This window comes from Pyricularia grisea, assembly GCF_004355905.1.
Source record: "Pyricularia grisea strain NI907 chromosome V map unlocalized Pyricularia_grisea_NI907_Scaffold_6, whole genome shotgun sequence".
NCBI lineage: Eukaryota > Fungi > Ascomycota > Sordariomycetes > Magnaporthales > Pyriculariaceae > Pyricularia > Pyricularia grisea.
In genome coordinates, this window is record NW_022156719.1 from 1010649 (window position 1) to 1029432 (window position 18784).

An 18784-nucleotide genomic window follows, 5' to 3' on the forward strand; every position below is an offset into this window, starting at 1 on the left:
TACCTACAGCTGAGAAATCTGATTGGCTTACCCAAGTTGGACTGTAGTGTTTTGGAATGACGTCCGATGATTGTTTTACAAACACCTCGAACATTAAGCGCCTTGCGGTCTGCGGCAAACCTTGAAAAAAAGCCTTTTTTTTTCGAGCCTCAAACTCGAAGCATAACGAAAAGAGTAATACTATCGGACCACATTTCCCGAAAGAAGATATGCCTGACCAAAAAAGAGAGAGAGAGAGAGAGAGAGAGAGAGAGAGAGAGAGAGAGAGAGAGAGAGAGAGAGAGAGAGAGAGAGAGAGAGAGATAACAAAGTGTGTTCCCGGGAAAGACTCGAAACACACCCACATGGTAAAAGGGGGGGTGGAGGTCAACTTTTTTTTCTTAAACATTACCAACAAAGGTGAAGTGACCCCACACTTCAAGGGGGCCCAAGGTTCAAGCAGACCCCCAAGGAAGAGTTCTTTCTTGCCGCCTGTCATTTTCTTCTTCGTCGAAAGCATTACTCTGTTCCCTTGACCGATTTTCTTGCCTTACTGATGTCATAATGTTCCCCAGGATCCCTGACAGCTTTGACTGGGTCGTAGGCAGTTCATGGCACGACACGCCGTTTGCGATGGTACCGTAACGAGAGCATTATTCAATGCGCCAGACATCACAAATGTATCAGTTTAGCACTGTACTTAAAAGGGGGGACGAGAAAAAAAAAAGAAACAACCACACTGATACAAGTTGTTCACATACGTTTGATGGGAACACACTTGCAAAAGATTGACTAATCAATCATAATAAAAACGCTTCGATGCCGTCCTTGACTATTCATATACTTTGAATACATATGTTCTTTGGCAGATCCATCCCCAACAACGTCAAGATAAGGATGTAGCCACCTATTTCCCCCTTCCATATCATAACATTCATGGGATTAAAATGAACAAACAAAGACGCCAAAAAAACATAAGCCGGCTAGAGACGTGGTAAGGGCGTGAGGTCATTCTGTGGTTGAAGATAAAAACCGACGGTTGTGAAAAATAGAAAACCAGGCAAACACAACAATCCTTGACACTTATGGACGATGAACGGAAGTTCCATGTCCAAGACCTTGGAAAAAAAAAACACTGGAAATAAAACCTCGCGACGGACCTGGAGGTTCATCGGAAGGGTTTCATGCCACAGTGATTGTCCAGTATACAAGTGAGAAAGCCCAGCCGAGATCCGGTGGAGCCCGATAACCTTTGGTTACAACTCGCGGATAAAAGCAAAACATATCCAGTCCACAGGTCAATCATTCGTCATACATACCCTCTTCGGGAGAGGCGAAAATTATCTGCTTTTTGTCGACACGGCTGCATTGTGGGACAGCCCCGTCTTGTTCTGCGGGCATCTAAGAATAAGAGTCAAGGACGGTTCGAACGCCCGACAAAGTTTTTTTTTGGAGTAGATTTACCAGTAGCGTCCTGGGCGATCGTACTCTCGCGGATAGCCGCCCTCACGGGCATAGCCAGGGTCCCTAGGAGGGAAATCGCGGGGAGGAGGTCGATCGTAGGGCCGGCCGTTGGCATAAGGGTCAGGAGGGGGGTAGTCGCGGCGGTACGGGTCATGATCGTACCGGCCACGCGGGGGAGGCGGAGGGTAGTCATCCATTGGAGGACCACGGCCATGACGCGGCGGGGACCGGTACCGGGCACGGTCATCATAGTACTCCCTACGAGGAGGACTGCGATCACGGTACCCATCGCGATATCCATCACGGCGGGGAGGGCTATACCCGCGAGGCGGACCGCGACGATCATATTCGTCACCAGGGGGGCCGTACGGGCGGCGGCCAGGCGGGGACCGAGACCTGCCGCGACCATCACGTGGCGGGGGATCCGGCTGGGTCTTGGTGGTTGTCAGAAAAGAGAGCTCCAGGGTCCGACGGAGCCGAGGAAGAGCTGGCTGTGAACAAGGTCCTGTAAAAAACAAACTCACATTCGCAACACAGCGGACGATCTTATCCTTGAATTCCTTGCCATCCAAGGCTTCAACGGCAGAGGCCAGGTCCGCGGCAGTCTCGAATTCGACAAAGCTGGCCATGGAGAAAAAGCAAAAAAAAGTCGTCAGGGCCGCGCTCCGGTGAACATCCAAACATTGACATCATCCAAAAACTTACCCCTCGCCATTGTTATTCCGTCCAGTCTCGGAGTAGACCACATCGAGCTGGGATTGCCGAGCAAAATCTTTCAGGTCCTAGATCCAGAGGCCGTGTAAGTGGAAGGCCAGGAGCGTCTGCGAATGTTGACTTGGGCTGCGGGTTGCTGAAGACTCCTGACGCAAGTGGAAAACTATGCGATGTCCGTCTACACCAAGGAAGGACCTGGGGTGAGGTTGCGTGGTAACGATCCGGCTTGGAGGTCCTTCACCGGAGCAATATCACGTCCAAGCTTCCTGGGAGTCAAAAGGAATCCAAATGTGGGAGATCCATCCGGACCGGCCTGGTCGGAAAACAAAGATCCTGCCCATGGGAACGAAAAGGCAGCAGATGCAATCCAGCCAGGACTCGGTCGGGCGGAAAACAGAAACCAACGTTGCCACGGATCCAAAGGAGTGTAGAGGGGGGGTCCAAATCCATCAATCCGGAGACAAGAAACGGGAGTAAGGACAGACCTGCCAGCTGGTGTCAACGGGTAGCCCGCTGATTTGCATGCGGAACGCAGTACGTCGAGGCCGTGGTCCAGAGCGCTCGCCGCCATAACCGCCGCCGCCACCGCCACCACCACCACCACTACCGCTTCCTCCTTCTCGGTTGCGGGTGCCGCGGGCGAACTGGACCGTGAGGCGCTCTCCCATGAAAGTCGAACCGTCTGACAAGGCGTGTTAGCAAGGGAAAGTATCGATTTCAGATTTAGTGGCAACCAAGATTTGGCGACGAGACACTCCCGGCAGACAGTAATATATAGTAGCGAATCGGGTTACGTACGAAAAGCTGGGAAGAGAGCGTAAGAAGTCAGCTTCTGAGATAATAGACGCCAAAGTGAAGGCAAACACATGGATTCTGTATTCGCTTTGTTTGTTTGGAAGGAGGGGTGGTGCTTACCGGGAACGACGTCACGAGCGTCCAGGGGGTCATCGTACTCGATGAAGCCGAAACCGTTCATTAGCTTGATCTCGGTGATCTTGCCCGTACCATGGCTGGAGAAGTGGGTTGAGACATCCTCCTTTGTGGCTGTAGTGAACTCGGTTAGCTCGTCGGTCAAACTAGCGTCAAAGTAAAATGATTGATTTTACTCGGAGAGGTGAGCACTTGAGGACATCGACATGGACATACCAGAGCGCGGGAGGTTTCCCAGATAGAGGCGGGTCGAAGAGACCTCGGTCATGTTGCCTAGTAGTTAAGTCTTCAAGGGCGGCTGTCAGTGAAAGATTTGGATATGGCACGCCTTTTTCGTGTTTAGAAGAGAAAAGTCGGGTAGCGACTAGCTTCGAGCTGAGGCTGGAAGGCGATGAAGAATGCGAAATCGAACATACATACAGGTGCAGTTCAAGTCAAATTTGTAGCTGAAAATATCGTCGTGATTGGTAGAAGTCGGTTGACGACAGACCCGCGCGATCCGACGCGGCTAACGGATTGATATTATACGCAGTCGACGTCTTGCAGTAAATATCTCTTTATCCAGTCGACGAAGAGCAACGATCGATAGGATTGGAGAGAACCTTAGCCTGGTTAGACAAATTCTGTTCTGAATGTTTATCGCCCGGCGGTCGGGTGGGCTGTACGAGGGCGGAGAAATTAGCGCCCAGTTCAGTGCGCGGGCGCCGCCTTGGAAGGGAGGCGTCAAGTGCCGAGCTGTCCCAAATCGGCTTAGCTTCTTACCTGTCACCTCTAGCTTCCCCACAACTTTGCAGTGATTTGCGATGTCATTGGATTTTGCTACGCGCTCGAGCACGATTGGACGATCGCAGAGGCCGTCGTCCGAAGAAAAGAAGAAGAAAAAAAAAAACACGGTTTGATTTTGTGCCCGTTTTCTACAGTACCAGGGGACTAGACTCAGAACCAGCGGCCTATTCCTCTATGGTTTTATCCATCCTAGTCGTACACGTGAAAGTATACAGTACCTATCCTGCCCTGTAGAGTAGAGTAGCCAGACAGCCAGGGTTACCATCCAAAGCTCTTGAGACCACCAGTAAATTAAATACGGGCTGTGACTTTGACACACTCAATCGCACTCATTAGTGCATCCTCGCCATCCTGGTGAATCTTGAGGATCCTTAGCCCAGACCTTGCAGCGATATCGGACCACTGCTCCTTGTTGCGCTCCTTGCCGCCGACGACCATCATGCTCAGGTCCATGACTGCCCCGAAGAGCTTCGGAGGGTTGGATAGGACCTGCTCCAAGATGAGTAGCCTGCTGTCGTCGGCCATGGCGTCCACAAGAATGCGCAATATCTCGATACTTTCGTCGTCGCCATAATCGTGGAGACATGTGCGGATGAAGTATATCAATGCACCTGTTGGACGGTGGACGCCGTACCACCAAAAACATTCAGTATTTTGATAGGTCTCGTTTATTGATTTTCACCTACTCGGAGAAAAGGAAACAAACATACCTTTGACTGGCTGTTCTTTGTGAAAGTCAATCGCAATCTTCCTGGACGCTCTCAAGTCTTCAGGGTCCAGTCTCTTCAGCTCCTCGATGACTTCTGGTAGATCTTCCAGCACACATCGACTGGCATCCAAGCCAGGCGTGGCTTTAAGGATTGCCTGGGTGACGTGTCCCCTGCTGGCCCCAACGTCGACAACAAGGGGCCGCCCGGGCTGTTTTTTCCCGACGTCGACTATCCACCGAAAATCGTACGTCCCGTACTTTGGTTGGTTTCCAGACCATACGGCCATGTTGTCCATGAACATCTGGATATTTTCAGGGCCTTGTCGACGCATACACTCCCACATGGTCAACTCAGGGCAGCCTTGTGCAAAGGTAAAGAGCGTATGGTGTCTGGTGGTCGGCTCCTTGCGCCCATACTTTGCAAAGTAAGACGGCATGGCCAGCGCTCCTGGGTGCACATACTTGTTGCTGTCTCTCCGGGACGGTTGAGTAAGTTACACTGGGTTGGCATGTCTAACCTCTACAAAAACAGTAAGAAAAGGTACTCACAATACAGTATCGTGTCCCCGGGCCTGTTGAATACCGATCAAGGACCTGGACCGTGTGCTGTGGGCGATTTTATCTCCATCGACCAGCTTCAAGACTTTGCTGGCTACCAGAGGGTTTGTTATGCGACCTAAAAAGAGCCCCATTGCGGCCGCATAACGTTTAGTTCTCGGAAATGAACATCGACAAGGTTATCAAGCCGGGATGGTGGACTACTCACGTATTAAATTTACATCTGCGTTGAGCTTCTTGGCCATTTCGGCAAACGAGATGGCACCCTCTGTGGGTATATGATCAAAACCTTTGAAATCCTCAAAGGCAACCAATGCGGCAACGACCATTTGCAACAACCAACTGTCCCGCATATACTCTTTGGGCCCGCGCAGCAGGTATTGGATGTCATCGGCTACCTTCATAGCCTGCTGGCGAGGGGCATCGTTGTAACTAGCTTTGGTGGTCTGATTTTCTGCGCGTATCCGTTTGACAGCCCCGGAAAGCTCGATGGCGAGCTTTTCCAGCTGTGAAATTTCCTCATCCGAGTACTTTTGTACGTTGGAGGCTGAGGAAGGCATTTTGTGTATGGAATTTGTTTCTTGTCAGATAGAAGATTGTGGTATTTGTCTTGGGGGATTTATGGCAAACTATGCCAAATTTTCAACTCGGATTTCCGGGAGGCTTTCATCACAAGTAATATATATACTCACTTACACAGATATTTAAATATATGTTTGTGCCAATCATGTCGGGGTTTTGTGGCCTAGTGGCGTACGGATGCGAAACTCGAAGAATTCCTTGTTGATCCTGGGTTGTACTGGAATTAGTCCCATCAATGTCGCCCTCCGGACCACCGAAGGTAATAATATCATTAATCGCGACCTAAAACTCGACTAGGTTTACTTTGTTCTTTCGGCCTTCTGAAGACTAAATTTGAATGTCATGTGTATTTGGAAAACTTGTAATTTGTGCCTCCCATAAAACGAAAGTAAGACGGCTTGGGAAAATACTTTGTAGATAAATATTCTGCTAACTCTAGATGGAGACCACGCTGCAAGGCAGACCCCGATAGCTTGCAGTTTGTGATTGGCAAGCAAACTATCATAAAAAAATATATTTCTTGGTAGGTCGTAGATTTGGCAGAAATAGGAGCCCCTGATATATTCATAAGATGAGGCCGGGCCGGAGCCGGAGTACCGACGACATTCCTTTCGAGGCAGAAAATATGACAAACCAGTTTCACAATCAAGTTCAACATCAAACGATGTACTATAGTAGAGGTTTTCATCTAGCCCTTGTTTACTTAACGAGGGGTCGAGATCGAAATCGGATGAGTGTGGACAGACAGCAATCCATGTTGAAAAGGGCGCTCGGGACAGCGTAACACAATTTAGAATTCAACGGAAAGGAACGTGCAACGGGGAATTTGGGAACTAAGTTGATCACATGAGTATCGGCAGGCTAGCGTTGGCTCCAGATAAGGAATAGGAAATACGGATAAGAGAAACCAAGCATACCTATGTAAGGTAAGGTAGGTACCTAAGGTCTAGGAAGGTAAGGTACGAAGTACATGGCTTGATGGCTCCTGACCTATTTCTAGAGATGATCCAAGGTCAGGTAACATGATGCATCTCAATAGTGTTTGCCACAGGACGGAGTAGTTCAGCGGAGCGAAGGACCGCATGGTAAGGTGAACAAACGAGCCCTCATAAACCTAATCGACCAAGTTTAAGTCTCAACTGGACAACACAAATACTACGAATACTTGGAAGATGAAGTTATTCGGAAAGAGCGAGTTACAAAATCAGTTCTAGAACTACCTAAGATATTTATACCATGCCGCCAGGATCAACCTCTTCGCTCAGGGTATTCGTGCTGAAGAGATATGAAGAAGAAATGAAGTTGACGGCGGGCTCTTTCCCAAAACTCGACTCGATTGGGCACAATACACTTTTGATTTGACACTGTACTGTATGTCACACAGTAATTTCCCCACTACGCTAACGCAGTTCTGCACTGACGTTTTGTCATGTGGAAACCGTTCCAGGGGGAGGCCCCGCCGTAGCTCCAGCGGAGCCGCTGTGCTGGCGTGTGTGTGTGATGCAACCACAACGGCAGCAAAAAGCAACCAAAACTATTCTCTATAACCAAGCAAACAATGATCCATGAACCACAAGTAAACCGGAAACCAACAGCACAACTAACCCAACCGCCATAAAACAATGGGAGGCAGGCTCGTAGGTGCAGATCTCGAGCCTCTGCTACTGCCGCCGCCCCCTTCGTCATAGTTCCGTGTCTCTGCATCATGGCCCCTCTAAAGACGAAAGAGTTGGCCCTTGCGGCTCTCGCAAGCTTCGTCGGCTGGGGCTATGCGACACACTGGTTTCCGCCCCTCCGACTCGCCGGTTATGCATTCGTCACCGGCGCGGTGCTTGCTGTAGCGGGCCTCGCCGCACTTGTATTAATGACATCGCGCGGCGCCCAATACCGAACCCAGACGTGGTCGTCCCGGAGACCGCACGGCGTCGCCTTTGTCGCACCCTCCGCGTGGCCGGCCGAGCTCGCCGCCCTCGAATCCCGACAGTCGTATGACCCAGATCCCATCGCCCCGGATACTCCCAAGGTCTCCGAGGCCGTCGAGGAGGTACTCGGCTACATCGTCCGCGATTTCGTGCAGTCGTGGTACGGCAGCATCAGCAAGAACCCCATCTTCACCAACGAGGTGGACCGTGCCATCCGCGCCGCGCTCGGCAACATCCGCGACCGTATATTGCAAGTTGACCTGGCCGAGGTCCTGACCAGCCGTTTGGTGCCGATTCTGACGGCGCACTTCCGTGGCTTTTACGACGCCGAGCGTGCCGTCCGGGGCAAGAAGTTGAACCGCTCCGTCACCGAGACGGACGAGCTGGACCTGGCCATCGCGGCCAAGTACAATGATGGGAAGCTGCACCCGGCCGCCGCCCTGTCGCACATGGACGCCAAGACCACTCAGCAGGAGTACCTGCGCGACGTCGTGGCCAAGCTCTTGCCCAAGGTGCTACCGGAGAACATGTCGAGGAGCCGGGCCGTTACGACTCTTGTACGTGAGATTGTCGCTTGCGCAGTGCTCGGATCCGTCATGCAGATGCTTTCGGATCCGGACACGTGGAATCAGGTTATGGAGAACTACGGTCGGAGCATGCTGCAGGACAGGTCGACGGTCAGAAAGCTGCGCGCGGCGCTGGACCAGCACGCCTCGCCTGCACCCAAGACGTCCAAGCCCGTGGCATTTCCGCGCCTCAGCCCCGGCGACAGTGAGCGACGGTTTGAAAAGTTTGTCCGCTCCGTGCGCAAGGTCTCTAACCTGTCCGACGCCAGGCGGTTTCGCAGTGAGGTTGCGAGCCAGCTGAAGCGAGAGTCGCAGAAGGAAGGGCAGGATCCGGTTCATCTGAGGCGTTTAGAGATGGGGAAAAGGCTGCTTGACCAAAGGGTTCAGCAGCTTGCGGCGGCTGGCGGTGACCGGCGGGCTGCGCAGGTGCCGATGCCCAGCCAGGCTCCCCCGCGCGCCTCGCGGCTCGAGAATGCGTCCCTGGAGGAATTGCTCCGAGACTCGTCTGGACTCTCATATTTCATGGAGTACATGGACAGACAGCGACTATTACCTCTAGTTCAGTTTTGGCTCGTTGTAGACGGTTTCCGCAACCCATTGGAAGATGATGGTCCCGAGGACGAGCAGCTTCCCTTGGTCTTGCCGCCGTGGAACAACTCGGACAGGCTCGACCTTGCCCAGATCAACCAAGCATATTTATCAATGCCTGTTTTGAAAGTCCCGCCATCGTCACGGAAGCTCGTTCAGGAGTTCCTTGATGCTGGTAGCAAGGCTATCCCCGCCCAGTACTATCGAGCCCGACGCGCCATCCTACGCGCGCAAACTGCGGTGCTGGACGAGATGCGAATCAACCATTTTCAAAACTTTAAAAAATCAGATTTGTTTTACAAGTGTCTGGCCGCTGAAGAGGCCGCTTCCCGGATCGCGGCGCCATATACCCCGGAACCTGCGGGTCCGTCGTTAACAACAGTAGTACCAAGTCCGACTTCGCCTGTACTGAACCGAGCTTCGCAATCTTTCACGACGGCGAGACCAAACCACGCAACTAGACTGGCCAACCGGCTCAACCCCGTGCCCAATCGGAGGGCTGGTTCAACATCGGATCTCAGATCCTTGAATGTTAACGGCAGTGGCCTTGACCCACTTACTTCTTCCCGCAGGTCTCTGGATGAAGGAAACTCGAGTCCCTTATTTGGAGAAGAAGAAGACTGGGACAATGAAGCACTCGCCGATTCTGTCCAGAGCCTGGACCAGGAACCCATGACAGCCCCACCACCGGATACCCGAGTTGTCAAGGCGGTTGAGGATGCGCTCAACACCATCATGGAAGACAGCCAACCACCAACCGCCGAGGATCTCCGGGCTTCCCTCTTTGGAGGCGAGGATTCCAGCTCAGGCGTATTCTCGCCGGAGACGGACTCCCTAAGAGGTTCTGCGCGTGGATCACTCGACATCTCGAGGCCGGGTCAAGCGGCCAAGGAGGTTGAAAAGCCCAGCCTGTCATCCCTGGGCCTGGTCAGTGCCGCTTCCCGGATTGGTGTATTTGAAGACAACGACTTGTTTGCGGATGAAGACAAGCACCTCTCGGACGAGCGCGAAGATCCTGACGGAGGAGGCGAAGATGACGACATTGACGAGGTCCACGAGGCTGCGCCCGGGGACCTTGGATTGGCCGAGGCGATCACAGCGTTGAGCAACGATATTGACAAGCTGGTTGCGCAGGAGGCTATTGTAGAGTCTCTACAACGCAAGGCAGAGCTGACCAACAATACTGCCGAGCTCAGGATTCTGCGCAAGTCCAAGGCCAGCTTACAGAGAGAGATTCGGCGCAAAGAGCTGCAGCGTCAGCAATACGTGATCCAGGAGAGCGACAACAGCCTCTACGGGCGATCGACAATCAAGATCACAGGGATTCAGGTTGGGCGCGACGACGACGGCAAGGAGTATGCGCTATACGCAATTGAGGTCTCACGTGATGCTGGTGAGAAAATGCCGGCGGCGACGTGGGTAGTGACGCGGCGCTACAGCGAGTTCCTCGAGCTGCACCAGAAGCTGCGGTCGCGCTATCCATCGGTCCGCAACCTAGACTTTCCGCGCCGTCGCATGGTCATGAAGCTGCAGAGCGAGTTTCTGCAGAAGCGCCGTGACGCCCTCGAGAGATATATGCGTGAGTTGCTTCTGCTGCCCGAGGCCTGCCGCAGCCGTGACTTGCGTGCATTCTTATCCCAGACTGGCGTTTCCGGCGCCGGCGCCGCTGGTCGCGACCTCGTCGACCGAGAGGACAAAAAGGATATGATGACTCGCCTGTACGACTCGGTCGCCGATGGCATGGAAGACATACTCGGTAGCATCCCAGTGTTGGACCAGCTTTCACTGGCCGGGCAGAACCTGATCGCGGCGGCGACGAGCCAGCTCAACAACACGGTGCCACTGGGCGGTGGTAGCGGCGGTGTCGTCGGCGCCGACGAGAGCGGCATGTCCGCCGCCGAGGCCGAGGCGGAGCTCAACGCCTTTGAGAACAAGGAGCTCGAGCCATTCGTCAAGCCCATCTGCGACGTCTTCCTCGAGGTCTTTGAGCTGAACCGCGGCAACAACTGGCTGCGCGGCCGTGCCGTCGTCGTGGTCTTGCACCAGCTACTGGGCGGTACCATTGAGCGCAAGCTGCGCGACAATGTCCGCCTCCTGGTCCAGCAGGACGCCGTGCTCAAGTACGTCGGCCTCGTGCGCGACAGCATGTGGCCCGGCGGCGGTAGCGCCACCCAGAGGCCTGCAAAGGCGCCGCGCACCCCCGCGCAAAAGTCTAGGACCCGCACCGAGGCCAGCCTCATGCTCGCCACGCTCGTTCCGGACCTGGCGGGCAGCGTGGTCGGAAGGCTGAATGCGCAGGCGGCGAGCAGGCGTATCTTTGCGACGCTGAACAACCAGCGGCTGAAGTAAGTACTTTTATTGGAACCATTGGATCCCCCTCTGCTCTCAAGTTGGAAAAAAAAGGGCCCTCCTGGCCTCTGTGTTGTATACGTTGCTAATGGACTCCTTATTGTGTACAGCACTCATTTGGTCTATACCTTCCTGGATGAGATCATCGACATCCTGTTTGGAGAGGATTAGATGCGAGGTAGGTAGTTAAATCAGACCATGTACTTGATGGGTTTGAAATACACCACACACAAACAGCATTGCGGCTTTGGGCATAGCATTGGCGTTTACGGGCTTACTCTTTTGTTTTTCTTGTTCCTCCTTTCTAACTTTGGGGTAATATATTTTTTTGTGGCACAGGCTTGGTAATAGCGCGGACATTTGATAGAAAGTATTTAATAATGATGATATACCCTCATTTATTTCATGTCATGGTGCCCATATGCAAACAGATTGGATGACAGACATATCGATGCCCCGCGACTATAAACATCAAAACGGCAAACCATACTTGTGCAAGTTTCCACAGTGCAACTCGGGAACTTCCACTTCCATTAACCTGCTGCCCATGGATAGACGATGGCAGGAGCAGAAAGAATGTTGTAAATAACAAAGGCAAGTCATGGACGGATTGTTTACAAAATTAAACCAAACCCATACAGAAAATAAGTCACCAATTTTACACTACCTCAGCAAAACCCTTGCTGTCACCTAGATGCATCATTCCGCAAGGTACAGGAGGCGAGCAATGGCAGAAAAGGAAAGAAAAGGACAATAAAACTTGGCGTCGAACAATGTTCCTTGTTGGAAGACAAAACCGCCAATTATGTTACATAGCCATCCCAGGGGTTTGGCCTGACCGTTGTTCTAGGCGTGCGGAGAAACACACCCACTGAACCCCCCTGAATCCACTACAAATAGGAAAGAAGTTGGTAAGGCTGAAAGAAAGAGTCAAGAACCCCCTCCAGATTGGGGTACGGGCCGCTAGCCCTGCCAACCTGCCAACCTGCCAATGGGTGCCCGATGACTGAAGCGAATTGACCTATCAAAGTCCTGATTACGCGTATTATTCCTTCACCCAGCTGAGACTTTGTCTTTGGTGGTGTTCTCGGCGGCTAGGTGAGCTTTGTCAAGATACAAGGTCCAATCCGCCTGCGGCTTATTCCCCGTGTATGGAAGGAAACCCGCTTGAAGCGAACCTTTTAAAGTCACCAGAAAAATAGAACCTGTCAGTCAGTATTTGGTCATAGTACAGTAAGTAAGAGTTTTATACTCAAAATGAGTTGTAACCCAGTTTGGGATAACGAAAAAAAAAAACAGAGAGAGAGAGAAAAAGGATGAAGAAAACGCTGCAGGCTTAAAACCTGACCATGTAAAGCAAGCTGGGTAAAAGAAGAGAGAGGGGCAAAAAAAAAAAGAAAGGTTATAGGTGAATCTTCACAACCACAACGCCCACCTCTGCCCATTTCAATTACCCCGACGTCCACCTGTGCTCATCAGCGTGATCTTCTGCTTCTTCTTCTTCTTGGCTCCGCCGCCACCACCACCACCAGCAACACCACTGTTACTGCTAGATCCCGCTGCAGGCCCCGCGCTGCCGTCATCGACCCCCAAAGCCGCCATCTGTGCCGCCACATCGGCAGCGCTCAAGCTTTCCAGGAAGACGTCGTCCTTAAGCCAGCCGTCGTCCAACGGCCGCTGCGGAGCCGACGCCGACGCCTCATCTAGCGACGAAGACGGTGGCAGAGCCGGCGTGCCCCACACCGTTCTTGACGACGACGGACTAGTCGAAACGCCCGCTAGTTGTGAGAATCCCTTGCGCGGGTTCGGTGGTGTTGAGCCACCCAGCGGTATGAAGTCGTCTGGATTGACCACCTGCTCGCCGCCGAATCGGATCCTGACCTCTTCTTCCGTCGCCGGCATCATCAGAGTCCGCCTCGCTCCCCGCATCGCCGCCGCCTCGAGCCGGTCTGCCTGCTGTCGTTCTCGTTCTTCCTGAGCCGCCTTGTCGCGGTTCCGCTTGCGCCGTCGCTCAATCTCGTTCGAGTACCTTTCCAGGATCTCGGCCGGTACAATGTCGGTCCAATCGCACTCCAGGAACGATATGTTGCACCCCAGTGGCAGGTGTCCGAGGTACTTGGCCCGGTTCCGTGTCTCTTCGTCCAGAGCGTGGCCCGTCGAGATGTGCTCGACCCGCGGCAGGAACGTCGACGGGAAGGACGAGAAGGTGCCGAATTGGGTCTTGAGAATCCTTATATCAAGTGGTGAAAGGTAGAGGTGTGGCTGCGAAGTGTAAAAGTGAAAGTCAGGCTCCCGTTTCTGTGAACCAGACCCACCATCGCTTGGCGAAGTCAGGGCAGCTTCCGGACCGCCCAGCTCCGCGACCTTTTCCTTGGCAGCATTGATGCTCTTTATGGCGCGCTGCGTCCACTCGTTATCTTGGTGAAACATAAGCTCGTCCTCCTTCTCCTGCAGCAGCAAGGCTGCAACCTCCTCATCGTACTGCTCCGACATGTATTGCCCCGTTCCTTTGATGATACGGGCATAGTCCATAATATTAGCAGCAAAGTGCCATGGCACATCCTGTCCGACGTTTAAGATATCCAGGCTCGTTCCTTTGGGTAGGGCAAGAGTTGAGCCCGACTGCCGCACCATGAGCCGTAGAATCACATCATCTCCCGGCCGCGGCAGAGGGCTCTCCTGGCCAGCGTAGAACCGCACAGGTCTGACCTCGTAGATGAAAATGCTATCCTCGCATATGGGGCACTTCTTCCATTTAGGTCGTCTGTCTGCCCCAGTCCCAGGCGCAGGCACGTCATCGCTTGATGACGAGTGCATGAATCTCAATATGCATGGCAGGCAGAATATGTGACCGCATTTAGCCATGCGGGGTGCCACCGGCTCCGACAGGCATATCGGGCATTGAGTAGACTGCGATTCCGACGATGCAATGACCTGCAGGACGTCGCCCCACTCGAGACGCTCGTCGGCGTTTGCAGCCTGCTTCCGATAGTCACCTTTGGGCGAGACGACGAATCTGTAGTTGGCGTGCACATAACGAGCTTTGTCCCCGGCGTGATGGCCCGATCCGGGGCCCCATGTCGGATTCCGGCGATACGACCTCGAGGATGAGTGGTGGTGAGAGCGGTATTCTGAGTAGGGACGCGGCGGAAGGGTGTAGTCGAGGAGGTGAGTTATCGAGGTCTGGCCCCTCCGGCTGGATGCGTTGCGGACGGCTCGTAGCTCGGCCATGTCGTCATCGTCGAGTTCGTGGATTTCGTCACGCGTCAGGGGTCTCCGCGAATTCCGGTGTTGCTTCTTGTGACCTTGCCCCTTTCTCGGAGCAGCCGCTGGCTGTGGGATTTGGATAGGTCTGCGGCCGGGCTCGGAGCTCGTTGCGTTTGAGGGTGTTGCCGATGAATGAGCTTGGGGTGGAGCAGTCGGGTTGGAGGGGGGCTGCTTTCCCAGGCCGGAAGCCGAGTTCATGGCGGCGAGTGCCGATTTATCTCGAAATCCGTATACTGACTGACTGGGCCGACGCAAAATAACCCGTAACGTGAGCAATCGAGACCAGCTCACACGAAGGTAGGAAAAAGAAAAGCCGCTGATGAGCTAGGGGCGGTTGTAATTGATTCGCTAAAGCATTTAATTTGGAGTTGAGTGAAGACCAAGCTGTGACAATTGATAAAGCGATGGTGAAAGGGGGCGAGGCGAGTCTGGGTCCAACTTCGTTAGGTAAGGCAGGGAGTCGAGATCAAACGGCGGGGCAAACAATACAGTGCTAAAGTTTTACCCACGGTTAAATCTTCTTGAGCTAGGTAGCTTGGTGGTAATAGTCACTCACTGCCTCGTGAGGGGAACTACCTAGCTCTGACACGTGACTGATTCCATGCATTGGTTGGAGCAAGCTGAGTTCTGATATCCGGTATTCGCACGGTATGATGTCTATGCAGCTCCACGTCCCTACAGATGGGTTACCTACATGACAAGATGGGTAGGTAGGTACATCAACGGCTGCTGGTGTTTAAAGTCCGAATTGATTGTCATGAAAATGATGACTCTTCCTGTAAAAGTCTAGTTCATCCATTTAAGTATATATACACACAAGACTTTGATATATTCCGCGCCTAGTTTTTCGTGTTTGATTTTCGAGTCAAAAAAGAGGCTGGTCTATGCCCCATCTGCTTGGGACCCATAGAAACACTCATTGATTGCATGGCGACCCTCTTCAACCAGGCAAGGCTAGTAACAGATTGTTTCTGACTAACAAGTATAGCAGTGAGTGATGATGACTCTATGGTACACAGATGCTTGTTCGCAAGTCTAGACAAACATTAGCAAAACTACATAAGCTCGCAAGTTTGTATAGCCTCACAACAGTCTCAATTAGACGCGGAACAGTGGGATATCATGACCAAACAAAAACAAGCAGAAAACATGAAATAGCAGAGTGAACAGAAAAGAGCAAAACAAAATGCGAAAAAAGCAAAACATAACCGAGACCCATGCAAAAGCGTAAGGATCAAGTCGATGAAAAAGGTATACTGCGCAGGGCCACAACCACCAATCCCGTCTATACAAATCCAACGTATTAAACATTTCGCGCATGCGCCTGACGTGCAAGTGTTGCCAAATTACCACCACCCCGTTTTCTACCTTCGATTTTCAACTCGCTTGTTCACTTGGAATCCTTGCTGGACAGCTTGCTCTTGACCTTGCTGATCATGGTGCTGAACCGGTTCTTCTTCTTCTTCTCGGCCGTCGCCGGGCTGTCCCCAGAGGCGGCCATGCTCGGAGTCTCGACCTTCTTGGTTGGCGTCTCTGGCGCCTTGGTTGCTGTGGGTTCAGGCTCCTTGACGACCTTGGTGGTTGGCTCCGAAGAGCCGTTGGTCGCAGGCTTGTCATCTTCAGTCTTGTCTGTCTTCTCAGGAGCCTTCTCCTCAGCCTTCTCCTCGGCCTTTTCCTCGGCCTTCTCTTCGACCTTCTTTGACTCTTCGCCAACGGCAGGAGCTGTTGCAACCTCCTTGAGAAGCTCCGCCTCTATCTTCTTCTTCTCCTCAACGGCCGCCGTGTTGGCCGCAGCCTCCGGGCTCTCACCAGCCTCCTTGATGGACTCCTTCACCTCAACAGGGACCTCAGGTGAGACTTCCTGTCGCACACTTTCCTGAGCCGCTGGCGCAATTGCGCTCTGCACAGAGGCAGGGAGACTCTGCTTGACTGAGTCGGGTAGCTGCGCAGCGGCGGCGGTGGCCTGGTCGACTGCGCTGTCCTTGACAGCGACAGCAGCACTCACAACACCGGCGGCCGCTGCAGCCGCCGTTTCAGCGAGGGTCTTGTCATTTTCCGACTTCTCGGTCCCCTTGCCGGCGGTTCCCTCAGAGGTCGAAGGTGCCTCGGGCACCTTGCTCAGAAGCTCGGCCTCCACCTCGTTCTTCTCCTTGATCTCTTCGCTGACGGCGCTGGCCTCAGGGTCAACGCCAGCCTTCTCCTGGCTCTCCTTGACGATTGCGGGGGCCTTGGGCTCCAGGGGCGCCTCGGCAGCCAAGGCAACGGTTGTTGACTCAGGGCCAACCGAGCTAACGGTGACATCGTTTGCGGCGGCGATGGGCAAGCTCGACTCGGGGATCATGGTGCTGCTGACAGGGGGGATAGTAGTAGAGACGCCGGCGAGAGTGTCCGCCTTCTCGTATGACTCGGGATCAAGCTTGACATTTGCGTTGATGTCGGCGGTCTTGAATTCCTCGGGAATCTTCTCACCAGGCGCAAGCTTGATGGGGTTTACGGCGCCGTCAGAAGCAGGGAGCGGGTTAATCTTGACCTCCTTATCCAACTCAGCTGCCGGTGTCTCGGGGAAAGCGCCTGGGACAGGCGAGTCCTTGGAATCCTTGGACATTTCTCCTTCTGTTTCGGCTGCGGGTTCCTTGTCCTCCTTCTCCTTATTTTCCAAAGGAGCGTCTGCTGCTAAGGCAACTGTGGTGGATTCAGGGGCGACGGAGTTGATGATGGCGGTCTCTGCAGGCGCGCTCTTGATGATGTCTTCGGGGGTGAGTACGTTGTTCTCAATGCCGCTCGCGTCGTTCTCTTTCGGGGCAGCCTGGTTTACAGTCCACTGGCCGTCCACAACAAACTGGAGCGATTAAAAGAAGGGATTGGATTAGCAAAGAAAGCTTCAGCGAGCTCAACCCACGCTGGTCAAATGTCCTAGAGCGAGACTGGACTTTGGCCGAATGTGCAATACAGGGGGTGGCTGGGGCAATCGAAGCTAAATGAGGGGAGGGAAAAGGATCGCGGACGGGAGACGATAGGAGGTACTAATTTGGTGCGTGGGACGTTCTTTGTACTTGTGCACCCGGGGTTGGTGGGCAGCAAGCCTGGCGGGTGAGTGAGCAATGACGCCCGATGAAAGGCCTAGACTAGACTAGACTCCCCCCGAGCATCCCGTATCTTGCTCAGACTAGGGCAGATGACAATCAAGGTAGGATCGAATTGTTACCTGATCTCACCAGCGTGCAGCACTTGTTGCTCGTGTCCGGCTACTGATTACCTGCCACGGCCAGAGCACCGAGCGGGGAGTTGGGGTTGCGTCATAGTGCGCCCAGGGGGCGTGCGTGCGAAGTGACGGGGGGGAGCTTCTCCAATGTGAGAACTAGCGGGTATAACAGGACAAGCGAAAGTGAATGGACCCCAAAGAGATGAATCGACCAATCACAAGTGAGGAACTGGGTGAGGGTGTAAGGTTGCTTGTGAGGCCAGGCAGGCGGCATAAGAAACATTAGGGTAAATCCCAGCTTGGGCCCGGTTCAAATTGCTAGTGGCAGCATAGCCGCGGCGCCGCCTCAAAACATGGCGGAACAAGGTAGGCCGAGGGAAAGCTGTGAGCTTTGGTTTCTGTGGCTTGTGGAGAGCTCCGAGAAATCACTGCAAAATGACTGGGGATAAACGTGGAAGCTGGGGCCACGGGAACATTTTGGTGCAGTACGGAGTAAATGCAAACAGATGATGGCGGGAGGGATCGCGACGGATCAAAAATGAATATTTTGACAGGCCGGCCTGATGTTGAAGGATTGATTGGTGGGGAAGAGAATACATAGATAAATCGGAGCTAACCTTGTAGTAAATCTTTTCGGTGGACTCGGGGAGCGTCACGATCTTTTCGAAATTGTCGCCAACCTTTTCCAGCTGGACCGTCTTTTTCCACTCGTCAAAGGTGCCTGTCACAAAGACGCTCTCGCCAGCGTTGGGCCTGTGTCGTAATTTCAACGGGAAAATCATCAGCGATCCATCATCCATCCAATTAGCCAGTCGCTCCTGCCGCCATGGAGCTCAACTCGAGAGACTCCGAAGTTGCCGAAACGCCCTTGCTTTTTTTTATTTCCTTTTTCTTTCTTTCTGCAATTCTCCTCTTTTTTTTTTTTTTTTTTTTTTTTTTTTTTTCTTTCTCCTCTCTTTTTCCAAATGTAGCTTTGCACACAATGATTGCGCGTGACACGAGTGCTCGATAGCTGTCTGCTCCAACCATTTTATGTCGTGACAAGACAAGCAAAACCAAAACGCCATTGATGGGCAGTGGTCATGACCCAGTTTTACTCACCACTTGAACGTGTAGGTTCCCATCCTGACAAGCGGCTATAGGTAAATTTAACGCGATGCCACGGGTT

At 53.0% G+C, this 18784-nt stretch overlaps 4 protein-coding genes across 4 annotated transcripts; 1 reads left to right on the top strand and 3 right to left on the bottom strand.

The window, feature by feature from the left end:
* Positions 1-782: 782 nt before the first annotated feature.
* On the bottom strand, positions 783-5700 carry PgNI_08255 (uncharacterized protein; the record flags this gene model as incomplete). The annotated part of the gene is made up of 11 exons (XM_031128254.1): positions 783-1877; positions 1968-2064; positions 2149-2225; positions 2643-2839; positions 2956-2961; positions 3073-3201; positions 3304-3360; positions 4203-4484; positions 4584-5050; positions 5132-5258; positions 5349-5700. 11 exons carry the CDS (start codon positions 5698-5700, stop codon positions 1440-1442), a joined length of 2229 nt encoding a protein of 742 aa, XP_030978778.1. The 3' UTR covers positions 783-1439.
* Positions 5701-7427: 1727 nt separating this feature from the next.
* On the top strand, positions 7428-11517 carry PgNI_08256 (uncharacterized protein; the record flags this gene model as incomplete). The annotated part of the gene is made up of 2 exons (XM_031128255.1): positions 7428-11143; positions 11258-11517. The coding sequence occupies 2 exons, from the start codon at positions 7428-7430 to the stop codon at positions 11316-11318; spliced, it is 3777 nt and encodes a 1258-aa protein (XP_030978775.1). The 3' UTR covers positions 11319-11517.
* A 1076-nt stretch (positions 11518-12593) lies between these two features.
* Positions 12594-14612, bottom strand: PgNI_08257 (uncharacterized protein; the record flags this gene model as incomplete). Its single annotated transcript, XM_031128256.1, has 1 exon — positions 12594-14612. One exon carries the CDS (start codon positions 14610-14612, stop codon positions 12594-12596), a length of 2019 nt encoding a protein of 672 aa, XP_030978776.1.
* Positions 14613-15804: 1192 nt separating this feature from the next.
* PgNI_08258 (uncharacterized protein) lies at positions 15805-18740 on the bottom strand (the record flags this gene model as incomplete). Its single annotated transcript, XM_031128257.1, has 3 exons — positions 15805-17253; positions 18234-18369; positions 18718-18740. The coding sequence occupies 3 exons, from the start codon at positions 18738-18740 to the stop codon at positions 15805-15807; spliced, it is 1608 nt and encodes a 535-aa protein (XP_030978760.1).
* Positions 18741-18784: the final 44 nt, after the last annotated feature.